The sequence below is a fragment of the Misgurnus anguillicaudatus genome, chromosome 9 (assembly GCF_027580225.2).
Source record: "Misgurnus anguillicaudatus chromosome 9, ASM2758022v2, whole genome shotgun sequence".
NCBI lineage: Eukaryota > Metazoa > Chordata > Actinopteri > Cypriniformes > Cobitidae > Misgurnus > Misgurnus anguillicaudatus.
In genome coordinates, this window is record NC_073345.2 from 33002031 (window position 1) to 33022474 (window position 20444).

The 20444-nt window shown below is 37.0% G+C and overlaps 1 protein-coding gene and 1 long non-coding RNA gene across 3 annotated transcripts in view; both read right to left on the minus strand.

The window, feature by feature from the left end:
• Positions 1-478: 478 nt before the first annotated feature.
• On the minus strand, positions 479-1066 carry LOC141366246 (uncharacterized). The gene is made up of 2 exons (XR_012371350.1): positions 617-1066; positions 479-528 (listed from the first exon to the last, which is right to left on the minus strand). It is a non-coding gene; the product is annotated as an uncharacterized lncRNA (long non-coding RNA).
• A 1425-nt stretch (positions 1067-2491) lies between these two features.
• The window catches only part of LOC129445425 (urokinase plasminogen activator surface receptor-like), a 52575-nt gene continuing 34622 nt past the window's right edge, over positions 2492-20444 (minus strand). The window contains exons 1-5 of one of the 2 annotated variants that reach the window (XM_073871517.1): positions 11169-11295; positions 10973-11089; positions 5800-5943; positions 4384-4491; positions 2492-4082 (exon numbers count right to left, since the gene is read on the minus strand). In XM_073871517.1, coding sequence (XP_073727618.1) covers positions 3889-4082; positions 4384-4491; positions 5800-5943; positions 10973-11089; positions 11169-11217 — 612 coding nt within the window. In that variant the 5' untranslated portion in view covers positions 11218-11295 and the 3' untranslated portion in view covers positions 2492-3888. Of the gene's footprint in view, positions 4083-4383; positions 4492-5799; positions 5944-10972; positions 11090-11168; positions 11296-20444 lie in introns of those variants that run through there. The other variant, XM_073871518.1, reaches the window with a different exon arrangement.

Sequence of the window (20444 nt, forward strand, 5' to 3'; positions counted from 1 at the left end):
TGATGTCATAACTTGGGGGAATAGTTGATTGGCAGTGAAGTAAAGATGAAAATATTGGAAAAAAGTGAAAAAAACGCCTACTTTTTTGCATTAAATTGATGCAAAATTATGCAGAAATGTGTTTTAAGAGTTATTTTTTCAGTGGATGTTGTCAGCACATGTGTTCTGTGTATCTGGAATGCATTCATTGACAGTTTACCCAAGCCACTGAGAATTTGAGGAAAAAAATAATTTTTCACAATTTTCTGATAAAAATAAAGGGTGCGTACACTAAAATGGCTACAATTTTTTTTCGCGATATTTCCGGCAGAGCAGACCCTCCAATTAGTGGTTCTTGGGGTCAAAGTTAACAGAAAAAAACACAAATAAAAAGTATGGCAGAGCAGGTCAGGTTCAACCCATTTTATTGAGCTTTTGAGACTTTGGCTCCCCGACTATGAAGTATAATTCCCTCTCAAGCACAGGCAGACACAAGTGGTTTCCTTTTACTGGTTTTAATGAAATCTTCTCCAAGTCAAACCGTGAAAACTAATAAAACACATAATCCCATGTTAGCTTAACATACACAATAGTGAAATAACACAGATAAACAATAAAATACAGACAGAAAAATTACCTCGTTGGCTGCATACTATGAAAGGAAATTGTCTTGATGCCTTCTTATCTTCAACATTTCTTAAACTTTTCACTTTAAATCACTTAAAGCGTGACCTTAAACTCATCAGCAATGCATGCCATGCTTGCATGCTTCTGGCTTGTTCTTTGTTTCACTGGCATTTAGCAGCTTAGCGGAGGTTTCAAAATAAAAGTCTCATCCGGCTTACCAAATATATATCAACATAAATTACAAACAAAAACACAAAAAATAATAAATAACAGTCAATATCTCAAATTAATGCTGTAGAGTGAAGTGTAATTTAATCTACTTTAATAAACAATGTAGAGAAAAACAGTCATTTAGTCAGTTTACACATTTTAATTTGTTGAAGCAACTCTTCACTTTGGTGACCTGAATAAGTAAAATAAAAATAGTCACGATAATTGAAACAGTATGTGCACAGAAAGCTTTTACTGTACCCAGTTAACATTACAGTATGGCTCCAAAAGTATTCAGATAAATACCCCTTAAGTTGTTTATGCAAGGATACAGCCAATATTTCACTGAAAATAAGTGTAAGTAGTCATAAACTCAACACTTAACAGTATCTTTGAGGAGTTTCTGAGGTGTTTGTCGTCCTGAAAGAGACGCAGTTTCCTCTGCTGCTGATTAAAAACTGTTTGCTGTGCTTTTTTAACATGTGATCTCTACTTAATTTTTTATTTTTTTGCCTACATTTACTCAAATAATACAATCCAAAAATATTAAGTAATGTTAGGCATGGAACTTACTTCTTTTTGTAAAATTCAAATTGTCATGTCTAGTTTTGCATCTTTAAGGCCTTTACTGGCCAGCCACGCAGTGGAGTACTTTGATTCATGTGATGGAGCATAAAATATGTTGCTTAAGTGTTTTAAACCTCTACATTGTTAATACTTTCAAATTTATTAAAGTATTTTAATGATTTATGGATAATTGATGAATAAATTTTATGTAGTAAAGCACAGCAACAAACAAACCTTTAATGTACATGTTGTTGTTGGAGTTGTTGTTGGTGGTTGCTGTTAAGTTCCCCTTCAGCCTGTCATCTCCTCTAGGCTTTCTGTCAGTGCCCTCATCTTTGATCTTATCTAGCTCTGCAGGTGTTAATTCTTTGTGCCGCTTTTTGTCATTCAACGTCTTCTATTTCGTTTTGTGCCTGGGACCATTCTCAAAATTGCCATATTCACCATACAAATTTATCGATTGGCAACAATCATCCATTTATACCTATAAATAAACATTTTTATACATGTGTCTCTCACTCTGCTTGCAAGGGTAACTGGTTACCAATGTTTATAGTAGTGGATTAATTTTGAACTATAATCAAACTGACTGGAACTAACTTACCTGTGCATTAAACGATTCTACTGCACAACTTCCAGCCAATCAGAATCGAGTATTTAAACAGAGCCCGTGGTATAAATATGAAATATATACTAATCAACATTAAAAGTGGATCAAACCTTAATAAAAGCTGTCTTTTAAACAATATCCGTTCTTGTGACAACGTTGATGAACTTTTTTGATCCACTTCAAATGTTGATAAGTGTATTAAAGAGAATCAACTTTTGTTTAGATTTTGTGTTGGAAAATTTTTGCATGTTCTGTACAATATAGTCCAGAGCTTTACAACAGTCTTTATCTCTAGACCCAGATTTACACTGAACATCACTAAAAGTAAATAAAAATGTGTTCTAAATCAATCACTAGTTTTTTTGTTTTTTTTTTTTTTGGTAGTATTCTACTTTACCACACAAAACACATTGGTCTTGACTGTTTAAGTGGTCTTTTAGAAGATTTAATTCAAAATCTTTGTTCTGTTCCTTAATAAATGGTCCTTGAATACTTTTAACAGAATTTTTAAAACATTGTTGAAAACATTTTATAGAAAACATAATACATTAGGTAATCTTTTCGTCAATGCTAAATTACATTTACACGTGGGCATCTATTTTCATAAACGAACATTTTAACCTCTCCGGTTTCAAAAATAACTTTGTGCACACATGTCAGTTTTCAGAAGTTTTCGTTGACATCTACCCGTGTATAGATGTCGTCAAGAGCATGCCAAACCTCTAGGTGGCGGTGTAACGAGAAGCTTAAGCCCACATAAGCCAATCAGAATCCTGAAAACAGCAACAAATCACTTCCTGTTCCTCTTTTGAACAGGGTCGCACTTTTGCCGTATATGTGAGCTCTGGCGCATACTGTGACGTTGGCTGGCTAAACATCTGTTTGTCTCAGTTTACATGCAACCATGTAACCAAAGATTTTCCAAATCTCCACTCTGGCCGGAGTTTTTAGAAAGAATCGAATTTAGAGGCGAGTTCTCTTTTTGTGTGTAAACGAAGGGAAATGTCTTGGTTTTTTAAATAACCATTTACGTGTAAACAGACCCTTAGTCCCTGAAAGGGGGGGGGGGGGGTCTAATAATAAAATCGTTCCCAGGTCCTGTGGTGTGAACATTCTAATAGTTCAGATACCATAAAAATTTACCCGCTGTGCAAATGAGGGCTGTAATCATTGACCCCAGAGATCATTGAGGTACAAGTCTGCATTAAAGGAACAGTATGTAGGATTGTGGCCAAAACTGATATTGCAATCACAAAACTTGTGGCTAAACCTGGTACTGCAGTCACACAACTGGTGGCCAATACACAACATGACAACATAAACATCAGTTGAGGGCTGCAACTCCACTTTTTAAATGATAATATCCTGGTCAGACCACGTTTGTCAGTGATATAAGTATTTGAAATGAAAATGATTTCTTAATGTCTAGTGACATATCAGGGCCATTTTATGATTAATTGATATACATTTCTTACATACTGTTCCTTTAAAGTTGTGTCCCAGTAAATAAAAAAATATATCTTTAAACACAAAATGTATGCAGATGGCTGCATGTGTATGCCTATCTTCTGCCACCTGCTGGTTCATACCAATAATTACAGTTAGTTAACTTCGTTTAGAAACTATGTTCGTTACAATATCATTCTCAAATGTTAAGGCTTATAAAGACTTATTGGAAAAAATTGAAACAAGTGTATAGTGGTGTGGTTAAATTTTATTTCATGTTTTCTCTATTTGCAGTATCTTTTTTTTTCTAAAAAAATATTTTAAATCCAAAATATGTCACATACTGCTGTTGCAATGATAAGATGCATAAATCATGAAACATACTCTTTTTTACTAATCCCACCACAATATCTCTCATTACTGCTGCACAGAGTAAAGTTCTGCTGAATTTAGTGGATCAGGATGTAGAAGAAGAGCGGCCATAAAAGAAAGAGGAGATTCTGTTTGATGCTCATAGCACTGTCACACAGATTCCCTTGACAACACGAGAAGCTCGTGTAACCTGGAGGATATTGTGATGTGGCATCACAGACAGATTTAGAGGCACATCCTTTAACAGTCTGAGACACAGACCCATCAGTTTCTAATGTAAAGAAAACAAAAGTTGATCAAGTGAATCATTCAAAACTTGACCACACAGATAATCTGATAAAACATATATAGAATGCATAGAGTATATATTCATGGTTATGGATTTCACAAAACATATTAAATACATGACCCTATCCTATGTTAAATATATGATAAATATATTTATGCGATTACTAGATACAGTAAATAAGAAAACCATGTTCTCTGATTCATAACAAATAGTGCAATTTAAATGTAACTTAATCAACTATAATAATGCAAAGAAAGACAGAAAAATGTGTCTTGATTCTCACTTGTAGCTTTAAAGCAGTGGTCTTCATCTCCTAAACAGTCTAATTTGCTGAAGCAACTCTGTCCATCACAGTAGTAACATTGTTTTCCATTGGGACTGTTAGAGGAATCTGTAGAAGAAACAAATATTATCCTTTTATTTTATGGAATACATAAGCTTAATGCTAGCATATGTACTGTATATATCACCTAAAGGATTATTAGGAACACCATACTAATACTGCGTTTGACCCCCTTTCGCCTTCAGAACTGCCTTAATTCTATGTGGCATTGATTCAACAAGGTGCTGAAAGCATTCTTTATAAATGTTGGCCCATATTGATAGGATAGCATCTTGCAGTTGATGGAGATTTGTGGGATGCACATCCAAGGCACGAAGCTCCCGTTCCACCACATCACAAAGATGCTCTATTGGGTTGAAATCTGGTGACTGTGGGGGCCATTTTAGTACATAGAACTCATTGTCATGTTCAAGAAACCAATTTCAAATGATTCGAGCTTTGTGACATGATGCATTACCCTGCTGGAAGTAGCCATCAGAGGATAGGTACATGGTGATCATAAAGGGATGGACATGGTCAGAAACAATGCTCAGGTAGGCTGTGGCATTTAAACGATGCCCAACTGGCACTAAGGGGCCTAAAGTGTGCCAAGAAAACATCCCCCACACCATTACACCACCATTACCAGCCTGCACAGTGGTAACAAGGCATGATGGATCCATGTTCTAATGCTGTTTACTCCAAATTCTGACTCTACCATCTGAATGTCTCAACAGAAATCGAGACTCATCAGAACAGGCAACATTTTTCAGTCTTCAACTGTCCAATTTTGGTGAGCTCTTGCAAATTGTAGCCTCTTTTTCCTATTTGTAGATGAGTGGTACTCAGTGGGGTCTTCTGCTGTTTTAGCCCATCCGTCTCAAGGTTGTGTGTGTTGTGGCTTCACAAATGCTTTGCTGCATACCTCGGTTGTAACGAGTGGTTATTTTTGTTAAAGTTGCTCTTCTATCAGCTTGAATCAGTCGGCTCATTCTTCTCTGACCTCTAGCATCAAAAAGGCATTTTCACCCACAGGACTGCCGCATACTGGATGTTTTTCTCTTTTCACACCATTCTTTGTAAACCCTAGAAATGGTTGTGCGTGAAAATCCCAGTAACTGAGCAGATTGTAAAATACTCAGACCGGACCGTCTGGCACCAACAACCATGCCATGCTCAAAATTGCTTAAATCACCTTTCTTTCCCATTCTGAGTTTGGAGTTCAGGAGATTGTCTTGACCAGGACCACACCCCTAAATTAATTGAAGCAACTGCCATGTGATTGGTTGATTAGATAACTAAATTAATGAGGAGAACAGGTGTTCCTAATAATCCTTTAGGTGAGTGTATAAATAGTTATGTGTATAAAAGACATACCTGGGGCGTATTTGTCATTACAAAGGTCTGTGGTACAGCATTGTGTAGACATAGTAAACCTGTAATATCCGAAGTTAACAGATGTACTTGTACAAGCATCCGTCACTGTACAACCCTTAGACTGCTTTTTCACTGCATGGCCACCTAAAAAAAGAATATGCTTAATGCTTTACACCTGACCCTTGTGATTTGTAAAGTGTGTGTGTGTGTATGTGTGTTTGTGTGTGTGTGTGTGTGTGTGTGTGTGTGTGTGTGTGTGTGTGTGTGTGTGTGTGTGTGTGTGTGTGTGTGTGTGTGTGTGTGTGTGTGTGTGTGTGTGTGTGTGTGTACCTGGTAATTATCACGTTGTGGGGACCAATTGTGCCCACAAAGATAGGAATACCAGTATTTTTGTGACCTTGTGGGGACATTTTGATGTCCCCACGAGGAAACAAGCTTATAAATCAAACAAAATGACGTTTCTTGAAAATGTGAAGTAAGAGAATGATTTCTGTGATGGTTGGGGTTAGGGAATTGGGTAGGTTAGGGGAATAGAATATACGGTTTGTATGGTATAAAATGCATTACGTCTATGGAATGTCCCCACAAAACATGGAAACCAGAATGTGTGTGTGTGTGTGTGTGTTGCCAGAGAGGTTACTAAAATTCTGAAGTACAGACATCTTACATCATAGTGAAACAATTCTGCTTCACAACTACTGATAATCCTACCCGTTCTCACCAAGATGCGCACAAATGACACGCAGTGTGACCATCCCGCAACAGACACGCCAAACTCCGACCCCGCGTGCATATGACACGCCAGTCCCTCCCACCCACCCACATGGCGAATCGTCTCGTGACGTTCCATTTACCGTTTTCTCATTTGTTTTCCGCTCCTTAAACCATTTTCGCTTGGGTTTAGGGTTAGATTTCACATTTGTTTAAGCAGGTTATTTAATATACAGGTTTCTCTATGTTTTTATCTATATTTAAGCCATGGTCGCTTGGAGTTGGGGTTAGAGTTGGGGTTTGGGTTAGGATGTCATTTTTATATAACAAAAAGTTGTTCTAACCCTAAACCCAAGCGAAAATGTTAAAAAAAAAAACAGAAAACAAATGAGAAAACAATAAATAAAACGTCACGAAACGATTCGCCATATAAGTGAATGGGAATGACTGGCGTATCATATGCACGCAAAATCGGAATTTGGCATATCTATTGCACGATAATCACACTGTGTGTCATTTGTACGCTTTTTGGTGAGAATGGGTTGGATAATCTTGAGATACGGATATCTACCCGTGAAGACAAGATCATAAGATTAAACAACAGTTTATAAGAAAATAAGAAAATAAGAAATACATCACAGGTTTTTACTCGAGTCAGAATTTCAGTCGTTTCATGGATAATATACACACACAAATAGTCTGCTTTTAAGAAACTCCCTTCACTTGCATTAGTTTATGATGAGTTTAGATGCAAAGCCCTTTAAGTGCTCCTGAGATGTTTTCTTGTAAATGAGCATTTATTTATCAGGCTCTCATGCTTAGGTTTAGTAATTTCCTGTAATGGTCCTGAAAAGGTTACTAGTCAGTAATTGAAATGCCTTATTTTCACAGAAGTCACTTTAGAAATTTTGTTCGTATATAACAAATTTGACTGTCTTTAGCTGCAAAACCCTCTAAGTGCGTGCAAAAATCTCCACTTTTAAAAAGGTATTGAGTGCTTCTTTATTCTTCTTTCTGTTGTTTTTAATGCTATTTGTGCATGAAACTAAACCTCTTAAAGAACATTTATGATACTCAATTTATTTATGAAAGAGTGAACAACTCTAATCAAGGAAGGACTTTATTTCGCTATTTAAAATAGCAAATATAGCTTGATTCTGTGAGCTTTTTTTGAGGAGTGGACGTCACAGTTAAACGTTTATGCACTGAAAAAATCTCATGTTGCACATGATTGATTTAAGTTTTCTTATTTTTCTTAAAAAAAATCTTAAAAAACGACAGCTTCCTCACGCAACATAAAATATTTTATTTTGTCTAAATAAAATGCTAGTGGGATTGTACAATGAGACAATGTAGTTGGTGTTTTGATAAAAAATAATCAATTTAATCTCGTAATGAAATATAATGACTAATAGACACAGTAAACTCCGCCTCATATGGGCACTCTGCACAGTCGCATGAAAGTCCATGCTTCCATGACAAAATAAAAGTTTCATTGTCATCACCTCGATTTCCGAGTCATTGATACACAGTTTGTTGTAATTATTATATCCAAGAAGCACACAAACGGCCAGGGGCGTTGCACAAGATCTGGGGCCCTATATGCATAGGCAGTCCTGATGGGCCCCCATGCCCCACCCCCATAATATATTTCAGACTTTCAAGGGCCCTCTCTTCCTTTGTGGCCCTGGTAATCAGTACTGGTTTTACCCCCAGTCCGACGCCCCTGCAAACGGCACTTGTCCAGTTGTCACTAGACATGTGGCATACTTTCTGCAAAGATGCTTATATTACGAAGACTTTAACCTTCCGTTAGAAAACCCACAACAGTGTTTAGCGTGTAGCGCCTCAGCCAGTCAATAATGATGATCAATGATATATTTTGCATGCGTTCAGAGTGTAACGACAGTCGTTTACAGTTTACATTTTAGTTTCTTGACAGAATTTAAAGGGAATTCACACGTTTTAGACCATAAAACATTTTTATTACATACAGCAAACATTTCCTCACTATCAGCTTGCTGCCTGTCCACTGATCAAACTGTAAAAAACGCAATCTCTGTAGACAGCCCAGGCTCCACAAACTGCAATAACAACAAAGTGGCCAAACCTACAAACAGAAACCATAACAAAGTGTTCCAGCCAATAAACGACAAGAAGGATTTGATGGTGGGGGTTAGGTGCGTTCATGAAAGCACGGAAGGGAGGGGAAGGGGGAGGAGTAAGCTACGCTCTGTTTGTTTGAAAACAGTTCAAACATCAACAAAAAGTGACGTCGCACAGATTCGCTTACAGCACCTTTAAAGGGGACATATTATGAAAATCTGACTTTTTCCATGTTTAAGTGCTATAATTGTGTCCCCAGTGCTTCTATCAACCTAGAAAATGTTAAAAAGATCAACCCAATAACTTAGTTTTGGTAAACCATTTTCTGCAAGCATGTAAAAAAATAGGTCATTGTAATTTGGCCCTTATTGTGATGTCAGAATAAGGTAATACCGCCCCCTTTATCTGCACTATCCAACCACAGCACAACCATTTAGTATGGAGAGAAAGAGAGAGATAAAATATTTCACAGCACAATTGAGTTTCAATTGCAACAAACCACCATCATTGTGATCAGTGGTTGCACTTCATCCGCTCATTTGCATTTTAAATGACACACCCAAAACGGCACACTTTTGCTCAGACCTAGTTTAAGACTTAGTTTACATCTTAAAAAAAATCTCATAATATGTCCCCTTTAAGATTACATTGTAATCTGTTAATTAAAAACGGCTCCTGCTCTCCTTCCCTGTGTAAAGCAGCGTTGCTATGCTAATCTTGTAGGCCTCCCTGAAGAGAGTTTTTGCTTTGAGTATCCTAACCGTATTTGCATTTTCTGTATTGGACCCTATCAGATCGGATGCCATTTCGTTGCGTTAGCAGCCAGCGTCGTCTCGCGTGAGGTTAAAAAGCCCAGGTGTGTGTTTGGCATCGAGCATCATTGTGATCATGGCAAGTTTAACTTCTACAGCTTGTTTTCACCGGCTGTATGTGCTTTGCGCAGGCGTCGCGCACACGTGTCTGTTTTTTCGACAATCGTTAAGTTTAATCGATTTAATTCTTATCGACAATTAATCGAAGATAGATTAAATGTTCTGATTTCTTTGTATAAATTCAATATTTGGCTTGATGGCTACATCTGGTGGAAAATTTTTGTCAATAGCCCACTCAGAAATCCCCTAAAATGCTGAAGTGTCAAATACTTATTTTCCCTGCTATATATATTTGGCGGTGATGGGAGCTGTAAATAATATGAGTGAAGATATGGTGTTTAAATGCAAGTTGTTTCAAGTTTTTAAGTACATTTGCCTTAGTTTATATGGTAAATTAAACTTTTTAAATTTAAAATTTTGACCCTTACACACATAAATTAGGCATCTTTTGATATCAAGTAACATAATATTATTAAAAACTAATACTATTAAAAAAGTAATGCAGTTTTTCTTCAAATAATAATAATAATAATAATAATGAACATGAAATGATAAAATGTGTACTTTGTGGCACTTTCACAGACAGTGGGATCAACTATAATAATAAAATAATATTGTATATAATTTACATAGTAATATTTATAGAAATTTGTTACTTTACAAATTTACAAATTACTTCACAAATTTAGAAATAATTTTCCTTCAATTGGTGTGAGAGCGCAATGATGCTGTAAATGTTTTGGCATAGCATAATGACACTTTCTGTTTTCTTTTCTGCCCTGCTACAAAGGATGTCTTGATTAATTTAACATTAAGGACCCTTTGTATATTACATTCTTTAGAGCAGGGGTTTTCAAACTGTGGGTCAGCACTCATAGGGTCCCACAGTGGGATCAGGTGGGTCGCACAAAGTAACTTGATTGTTGTAGTGAATGATACAGAAACAGTTTTGTCCTATTAATAGCAATAAATTGCAAGTTTTTTTGGGATTGAAATTAAACTTACATTTAATGACAATAAAAATATAAACTACTCTCTTCTAAAAGAGAACACATTTATTTTTGTAGGCCTATTTCTAAATGTATTTTTTGAGCATTTAAAAAAACTTTGGTGGGTCCTGACATAGATTTTAGGTGTGGCGGGCATCAATGGCAGAATTAATGTAGCGGAACAGATATTAACCGCATAATCTTAACACTTATCATACTATACACCATTAAATACTTTCACTTTCACTTCAAATCCACTTAATCCGAGCCTCAAGCCATTCAGAAATAACGGTTTCATGGCGGAATTTGTTAAGAGTGATAAAACAATTATAATTTACAAGAAAACAAGTCAGACGGACTTCACGTGAGCTTTATAGTTTTTTACAGTTTAGCATAATGAAAAACATTCAGTTGAGCTAACATTCATGTTAAATGACTCTAATTTCCATTGTTATGATATTTTAGTAAATTTATTTTCCATCAAACTGAACTCACCAGAAGTTTGTACATGTGTTGCACTTACACATGTGGTATCAGTGGCCGGACACGTCTTCTCTTTGTTTTCACAAGAATCCATGTTACCTAAACACTCATAACATCGGAGTGAATGTCCTGGAAAAAAAGAAACAGAATGAGGTTGAAATGTATTTTGTAACGAATAAAACATTAAATAGGATTTTGTGTTTTGCACCTCCAGTGAAAAGAGCGCAAAAGAGAACAATGAAGATTTTCAGTTCCATCTTTGGTCTGTCAGAAGGTGAATAAAAATCACAAACCCTTTCAGTGGCTTTTATATGAATGATCAAAAGAGGGGGCGAGGCTTTGATGAGAAAAGGAAATTTAAATACAAGGGGCGTAAGATTGATTTTGACATTGGTGGGGGACATTGTAAGGTTTATCACTGTTTACTTGAACAATATTTAAAATAGTATTTCTGTTGTCGTAATCTTATTTATAAAGGTTACAGGTCAAAAACAACAAATATACAATAAGCTATCAGGCTGCACGATAAATCACATGTGATTGTTATGCGCATCTCGTCAGTAAATCGCCATCACCGTCTTTCAGATGGAGCGGTAATTTAACACACTGAGCTGTTAGTTCACCCACAAGCAGGGGCGTCATTAGGCTATTTGTTAGGGGGGCTCTAGCCCCACTAAAAAAATTATATGTTAGTTCTATAAACTGAACACGGATTCGTGATCGTTTCAGTCCTCTTTAAATTTCCGTAGTATCATAAACAATTGATTATCTTAACCGAATGTAACATTTTATTGCATTCGGTCTTGATGAAGTCTCTGTCATTAAAGTTAACTAAGTAAGAAAAGAAGAAGAGAAAATCACTCACTGCTATGACCGGCTAACTGTAACCCTGTTATAAAGATTAATCCATATTTATTTAAATAGGCTAAATTACTTTTTTGCAAGAAATTCTTAGTAAAGTTTAAGGTTTATCGTGGATTTTAAATTTCCTGAAAAACTTACTGGCAACTAAGTTACTGGAGTTAAAATGAGGTATTTTGTTTCATTAACAGTTTCATTTCAATAAATCAAATGCAAGAAATAGAAAAGTTTTAAATTCAGCCTGACATCATGTTTAGAATCCATGCAGTTAGTGCAGTATAGCCTATAGGCATTTTTAATTTAGTGTGGGTTAATATGAAGTAATCAGCAATCATGAGATTCATTTATGCTTTTTTGATACAGGTTGCACATAATTTTCTTACATGGCCTCTGGACCCCATAAAGTAGCCTAGCTCTGCTGAATTCAAACCAAACACTGTATTCAAACTATTTTTTATTTTATTTATTTGAATTATACCCTCATTAGGGGGCTGAGCCCACCTAAAATGAAAATAGAATCGCCCCTGCCGACAAGCAAGGCAATTATCAAATTGCCTGCAACAATAAATGTGATATTACACAGCTTATCACATTGAATGAAACAACAAACAAAAAATATAATTGCTAATACTGTACAGACAGCTCAGTGTGCACTATACTGTACATATAAACAAGTCCAGACACACAAAGTTTAAATTTGCTCATCCGCTTAATATGAGATTGTCATATTGGGAGAAAACACTGTTCCTGTAATGTGTCGTATGTGAGGTGAGTGTCGACTGGTTTATTTATGTTCCCAATTTCACCAACAGGGGTCGCCACCCAGTGACATTAACATCAACATTGATATTTACACCAGTGGTCAATACTGCTGACGTATCTGAGAGACAGTTGGTGGTTACTCGAGCAGGCAGAGTTAGCCAACCCAATCAGCGTTACCGGGACTATGTCAGTACCTAGGCTGAAGAAATAAACTAAAATCAAGATATGGAAATGATAACTATGTGTTCCTTCGTTAACTGAACTAACTTTATTTGCTCATACGGTACCACTAATGTTCTTTGTCACCTTTTTTTTTGTGGTAGGTGGCATGGACAGATATTTCAGTAGGTGTTTTTGTTTGGTTTTGTTATGTGATGCCTATGAAAAGTGTTATGTGGGCTGTGTTAAGTTGAACTATATCTTATCTGAAAGAAAGAGGATGTAGAGTTATGCACTGTCACTTTAAATATAGGAGTTGTAGGTAATGAACTGACATTTTGGACAGTCTCTCTGTCGCCAGTTCCTGATATATCTCTTTCCTTGTGATGCTATGACGTAGCTATTGGGTTGCTGAGCTGGGCCTTCCACTCTTGCCACTTGATCAAAACCACGTTCCGTCTGCACTCTGACTGTTTGACCTGGTGTCAGTGCAGAGAGGTGGTGAGCACTGCGGTCATAATACTCTTTTCCTCTCATTCTACGATTGGTGATGGCAGCAGCCACGTTGTCTTGGATAGCAGGCCTGAGCATGTCTGTGGTTGCTGGCAGGAAGGTCCTGGTCTGCCTGGACATGAGGCGCTGAGCAGAGGAAGGAAGTCCATCACGGGGAATGTTGCGAGTGTGAAGAATGGCTGTTTGATTTGAGCGGATGACGGGGTCTGAGGAGGGCCCTGTTCAGATGCACTGGGTCGATGCAAAGTCGCACTGTTCCGTCTTTTTTCTTTGCTGCAACCATAGCAGACACCCAGTCTGTTGCGTCATTTTCTGGTGTAATGACACCAATGGCAGTCATTCGGTCCAGCTCCGCCTTAACCTTCTCTTTCATGGCAACAGGGATCCTGCGGGGGGCACATATCGTGGGGGCAACAGTGTCATCTAGTCTCATATGATATGTTACAGGCAATTTACCTATGACATTGGTGTCAAAAAGGTCCTTGTACTCCAGTATTTCTGGAGCTTCTTGTTGTATCATGTGGACGTCAGGTCCGAGATGTATGAAACCAATCGCAATACTGTCTTGTAGTCGCGTCTTGCCTGGTCTTTTTTCACGTAATAGTTGTTTGCAGAGGATGTCACTCTGTATCCCGCAGATGATATGATCCCTGATCAATTCATCATGGAGTGCGCCGAAATCGCATTTTTTTTGACAGTATTTTTAAAGTAGCGACATACGTTTGAATCGACTCACCTTCCCTGGCTAGCGGTGTTAAAAGCATGCCTGTCCATAATGATGTTTTTTGCTGGGAAACATAATTCAGCAAACTTTACCAGTAGTGTCTCTGGGTCTTTGTGACTTTCCCCCTCTCCATAAATAAATTATTCTGACTTTTCAACAGCCTTCGGGCCGGCAAGGTTCAGCAGCGTGTAGAACTTTCTTAGATTTATCCGACAGTCCTGCTTTGCAGTAGATGTCAATTCTTTTTCAAATTTCCACCAGTTGTTGGCAATGTTGTCATTAACTCTTTCACCGCCAGCGTTTTTTAAAAAAGTTGCCAGCCAGCGCCAGCGTTTTTCATGATTTTCACCAAAGTTTAATGCCTTCCAGAAAATGTTCTTCTTCAAATATATAAACATACATTATACCAAATGAAAGAACAGACCCTCTGCTTTCAAACAAAAAAAAACGTTTCATCCTACCTTCAGTAGATCTTTTTTAATCAACTTTTGAATATGGGTAGGTTTCTGCAAAAACACCACATTTTGAGCAAAAAGCAGAGATAATTCCATTTTTGTGACGGACTTTTCATAGAGATCCCATTCAGAGCGATATTTAAAACAGACACGGACATGCAGCAGCTTGCCATAGGGCAATACTTCCGGTTTTAAAAAGTTGCGGAAGGGCACCACCTAGTGGATAATAGCGGTATTGCGGAAAGACAGAAAATCTCGTCATTGGCGGGGAAGCGTTGTCTCTTGATTGACGAGATATCTCGTCAATGGCGGGGAAAGAGTTAAACAGTAGTGGATCGATATGACGGAGTCCTTGAGCCATTATCAGACACTTCTGACACCATGTAATGTCGTATAATTACACATGCAGCTTGTGTGAGTGTCAACACTAGACTGGTTTATTTACGTTACCCATTTCACCAACAGGGGTCGCCACCCAGTGACACTAACACACTGATATTTAAAGTGACAGTGCATAACTCTACAGTTCCTGAATCAATATGTCACACAACTTCCTGTATTTTGTGCGTAAAACGGTTGATATAAGAACATTTTCTTCCTCACCACCGGTGGCCTGCAATTATGACATGATGATGCACATTACGTTTTGTTGACAGAGATTTCACGCTGCAGACTTCCAATAGGCTTTATGCAATAGTTGCACTTCTTCCTGAACCTTGAGCCAGCTCCTTGTTTCCTGTCTGCCATTATTGGACAAACTGATTAATCCAGGTGTGATCCAGTAGTCAGTCACACCAACAGTAATCAGACACACCTGGATTAATCAGTTTGGCCAATAATGGCAGACAGGAAACAAGGAGCTGGCTGAAGTTCAGGAAGTAGTGCAGCTGGGCGTAAAGCCTATTGGAGCCTACGTCAGACAGCGAATAAAGATAAAGCCAATCATAAAGCGATGTGGGTTTGAAAGGCGGGAATCAAGAAAAGCAAAGCCAATCATATTAGCGACTTAAGTTACGGAGGCGGGACTTGTTGCAGAGAGCAAAATTTGTAAACCGTTTGTGTACCACAGCTTGCGTTATTTTTACAGAACGCTTAGCTCTATTAATAATACACTTGATAATACACTCTGGATTTTTTCAGATTACAGTACTCTTTTTAAAGACTGATAATGTTTTCTTTTGAGAGATTAAACTTGCTTCCTTTTATCCAGTTGAATTAAAAGATACATTTTGTTCAACACACCTCAAAATTTGTTTTTGAATTGCACGTGAAGCTGAAACGAATTCAAATCTGTCATCAGGTACTTTCAGAGAAAACAAAACCTAAGCATTGTTTACCCCTGAGCACCTGCATTTACCAAACCCCTTTTCTGACATTTACGCCTTTCCAAATTACAAATGATGTAAACAACAGAAGCTGTGTTTATTTGTTTATACCTGAATCCACACTTTGTTCACTAAACACATTTTTACTGTAAATTAACCACATGATTTTTGCACCGCATCGTTTTATTGCCTTACACATTAAATAAATATTTTAATAAGTTATGTTATCTCACACCCCTTCCTTACACCTGAATGTAACAAGCGTTCAAACTTCATTTAGGTTCATTGGCATTCCATGAAACCGAAACAAAAAGAAAATAGGCTGACTACAAAGTACCCAATAAAACAATTTGTTTATTGACTTATTGGTGTCATGGTCAAAGTTCAGTTCAGTTCAGAAAAACAACGGCAAGAAAAAATGCTGTGAAGACATTAATAATTGATGGTGTAGAATGTTCTGATGCAAAACTAAAAGAGATTACTGACTTTTATGAGAGCTTATACTCATCATCCTCTTCAATTTTAGACTATAACTACCTTGTAGAGAAAATTGGTAAATTTTTCCCTCAAATAGATGAACAATTTAAGATCACATGATGCAGAACTAGCAATTGCGGAGCTTGATTCTGCTGTTATGTGCTTATCATTAGATAAATCATCTGAACCTGATGGTCTCGTATGTAATTTTTATCTGCATTTTTGTAATTTACTAAGGGAATTTCTTTTTGCTACTTTCCAGGAAATTATAAATAATTATGATTTAACTAACTCAATGAAACAAGGTCTAATTATACTCATTCCCAAACCCGGAAAAGACCCCAGACTTTTGGATAATTTACGGCCTATTTCTTTATTAAATACAGATTACAAATTGTTAACTCATATTTATAATAATCGCCTAAAATTTGGATTGTCCAAAATGATTGAGGAGACACAAACTGGATTTATTAAAGGTAGATCTATATATAACAATATTCAACTGGTTTAAGACCTGCTAAAATAAAATAAAGAGATAAAAAATGATGGGGTAATTTTGTTTCTAGATTTTTATAAAGCTTTTGATATGCTAGATCATTCTTTTATTTTTAACTTTACTTTTATGTCTACAAACATTTGGATTTTGTAATGTGGTTCAGATGTTCTACAAAGATACTAATAGTTCAGTTGCCTTGCCATCAGGTACTTCACCTAGATCTTATATTAAGAGAGGGGTTAAACAAGCCTGTCCTATTTTACCCTCTTTGTTTATTTTGGTCACAGAGATGTTGGCTATCCTTATTAAAAACTCAAACATTGAAAACCTAAATGTGTTTGGACAGCAAGTTGTTATTAGTTAATTGGCAGACGACACAACATTATTTTTAAAATCCATTGATCAGGTTCCTAAAACAATGAAAGAGTTAATAATTTTTTCAAATTTTCAGGTCGGAAACTCAATATTAGCAAATGTGGAATTATGACTATACATGAAAACCCTCTTGAAGTTGCATATGATATTCCAATTAAAACTTGTGTTAAATATTTAGACATACACATTGCCAACAATGAGGGCATGAGAGAAAAGCTAAATATTGGAATAGATGGAATGATTGTAAGCATAAACTTGGTTTATGGTTGCAAAGAGACCTGCCTATATTTGGTAGAATTCTAGTAACAAAAATGGAAAGTATTGCCAGGTGCGTATATCCAGCATCTGGCCTTTTTGTCCAAGAGGTGGAAAGTAACGAATTACATTTTTACTCACGTTACTGTAAGGAGGTTTTCACATTAGCACTTTTGGTGCGCACCTGGCTTCGATTGACGTCAGAGTTCGGTACATTTGGTTGATGTAAACGCTGTCTTCCGAACTTGTATTCGAGTCCGCTTAAAAGTGGTGGTCTGGGATCCGGTTCATGTGAACTCCAGAACGGTTCGCTGCTGATGTGAGCGCAATCATACGAAATCAAGGAAGTGACGTTAATTACGTATTATGTGGAATGTCCCACCAAAACAGACGTGTGTGCGCGTGTGTGTGTGTGTGTGTGTGTGTGTGTGTGTGTGCGTGCACTTACCTTGACAACAAAATGCATAAAATGCTTGCTTGACTTTTGTTCGGTTTTCAAAGAAATAATACAGAAACGCACTTGCGTCTGTCTGCCGCAAATATACTAAAGCCGTTTCGATGACAACGGGCTGTCCGCCAACGTAACTTTTTGCGGAGGCATTCAGAAATCATCTCTCTGCTTGCAGTTCGTCAATCACGCTTGTCGTCTTCTCGTTTACAGCGGTTGCCAAGCAACATGAGTACGCGCCAGCTGCAGCTTGATGATGCACGCATACCGCGGTTCGGATGCAAAAATAATATGTGAACACAGTCCATGGGGGGAGTTTTTAAAATCTGTACTTTTACTTAAGTAGAATATTTGGTAACACTTTATTTTACAGTGTCTTTGTTACACATGTTACATGTAATTATTATAGGAATAACAGTTAATTATGCATAATTACATGCAACTAATCCTAAACCAAACCCTATTCCTAACCCCAACCCTACCGTAAGTACATGTTGTTGATGAGTATTACTTGGTACTAAAATATATAATTACAATGTAACAGTGCACCTTAAAATAAAGTGTAACCGAATATTTTATTACTCTTTTCACCTCTGTTCGTTTCTAATACAGCTATTAAGACCATTAATCAAATTAATATTAATTTTACAGTATATAAGAAATAGAATAACTTATGTTAAAAGAGCACAACTCACACAAGACTATGAGAATGGTGGATTACAAGCATTTGATTTTTTATGTATAAATGGTATGCTTAAAATTAAGTGGCTCAAAAGTTTTACAGTGTAGTAGATCAAAATACTTTTTGGTTTTGTGTCAGTAGAGGGATATTTGAGAGATTGGGTGGAGTTAATTTCCTACTAAAATGTGACTTTTTGGTTTCAAAATTGCCGGTCAAATTATCTTCCTTTCACCAACAAGTTTTATTGTATTGGAAACTGTTATACAACCATTACTTTACACCTCACAGAATTCCAATTTGGAATAATAGATTTGTTTTATCTAGACATAAATCTATATGCAATCTTACTTGGCTTGAGAAAGGCATTTGGTCTGTGGCTCATTTAATGAATGAAGAAGGCACATTACTTACTTTTGAAAATTTTTGTACAAAATATCAATTATTTGTTGAATGTAAACAATTTGAACGTATCATAAAAACTATTCCAAGAAATTGTATTTGTTAGGTGCGAAGGTCCTTCAGTGTAAAGCTAGATAATACATGTGAACTCCCATCTCTTTTTTTATGATCATGATCTCATGGCAATGATTTCCAATAAACTCATTAAATCTTCTTTTACTTCAAAGTTGTATTCTGGGAATTTTTACCGTAATAATGTATTACGGGTTTATGATGTACAGTTTATTGTACAAAATTACGAGTTCAATATACAAGGTTTCCAGTAGTTCCTAAAGCAAAGGAAATTCACTTTAAAATATTTAACGGTGTATACCCTTCAGGTGAATTTTTAAGACTTAAAGGAACATTCCATTTTCTTAAAAGAAAAATCCAGATAATTTACTCACCACCATGTCATCCAAAATGTTGATGTCTTTCTTTGTTCAGTCCAGAAGAAATTATGTTTTTTGGGGAAAGCATTGCAGGGTTTTTCTCATTTTGATGGACTTTGATAGACACCAACAATTAATACTTAACTCAACACTTAACAGTTTTTTTCAACGGAGTTTCAAAGGACAATAAACAATCCCAAGCGAGGCATAAGGGTCTTGTCTAGCGAAACGATTGTCATTTTTGACAAGAAGAATGGCAAATGTGCACTTTGAAAGCACAGCTTCTCGTCTAGATCCGGTCATGATGCGCCAGCTAACACGGTCTCACCCCATGGCGTCAATATTTGACGACACTTGACCATGCGTCAATATGTTGACGCGGAGGGTATACCTTTCGCGTCATTTTTTGACGAACTGGGGACTTCAATACTATTAGGTACGCGAAATTAAACAGTTGTCGCCTGGCATTGGGGTTAGGGAAAGGTTTGGGTAGGGATGTCAGTTTGTATATCTAACCCTAAACCGACGCGAAAATGGTAGAAAATGGTAAGAAAATAGGAAAGAGAATGCAACGGACTTAATGGTGTTGAGGTCCCCAGTTCGTCAAAAAATGACGCGAAAGGTATACCCTCCGCGTCAACATATTGACGCATGGTCAAGTGTCGTCAAATATTGACGCCATGGGGTGAGACTGGGTTGCGCCAGCGTGCCCACGCAATAGGGCTTATTCGCAAACACCGGAAGTCGCTAACCGCGGCCATCTTGTTGACATGACATCTGTCCTGCCCCTAGCCGCACGTAGATTTGAGTCGAGGGGAGCAGTAGCCTAATGGCTTCATCTCGTCTGTATTAAGAGAAGATGAGCTTCATATTTGTGGAACAATATCAAATAGACCCAATAGCCTTAAGTAAAGATCCGTCCTTATTGCCAGCCGTAACTTATCCGGATATTTATAACTATATCGTTCATACAGTATCCGCATTCATCATACAAGCACTGAAGCACGTTTACATTATAACGATAACTATAACGATAATTATATCATCGTCCACATCACCAAACAATACGTTTATGCTAATTCGCTCACAGCACTCGCGCAAATCACTTGCCTTTAATATTGC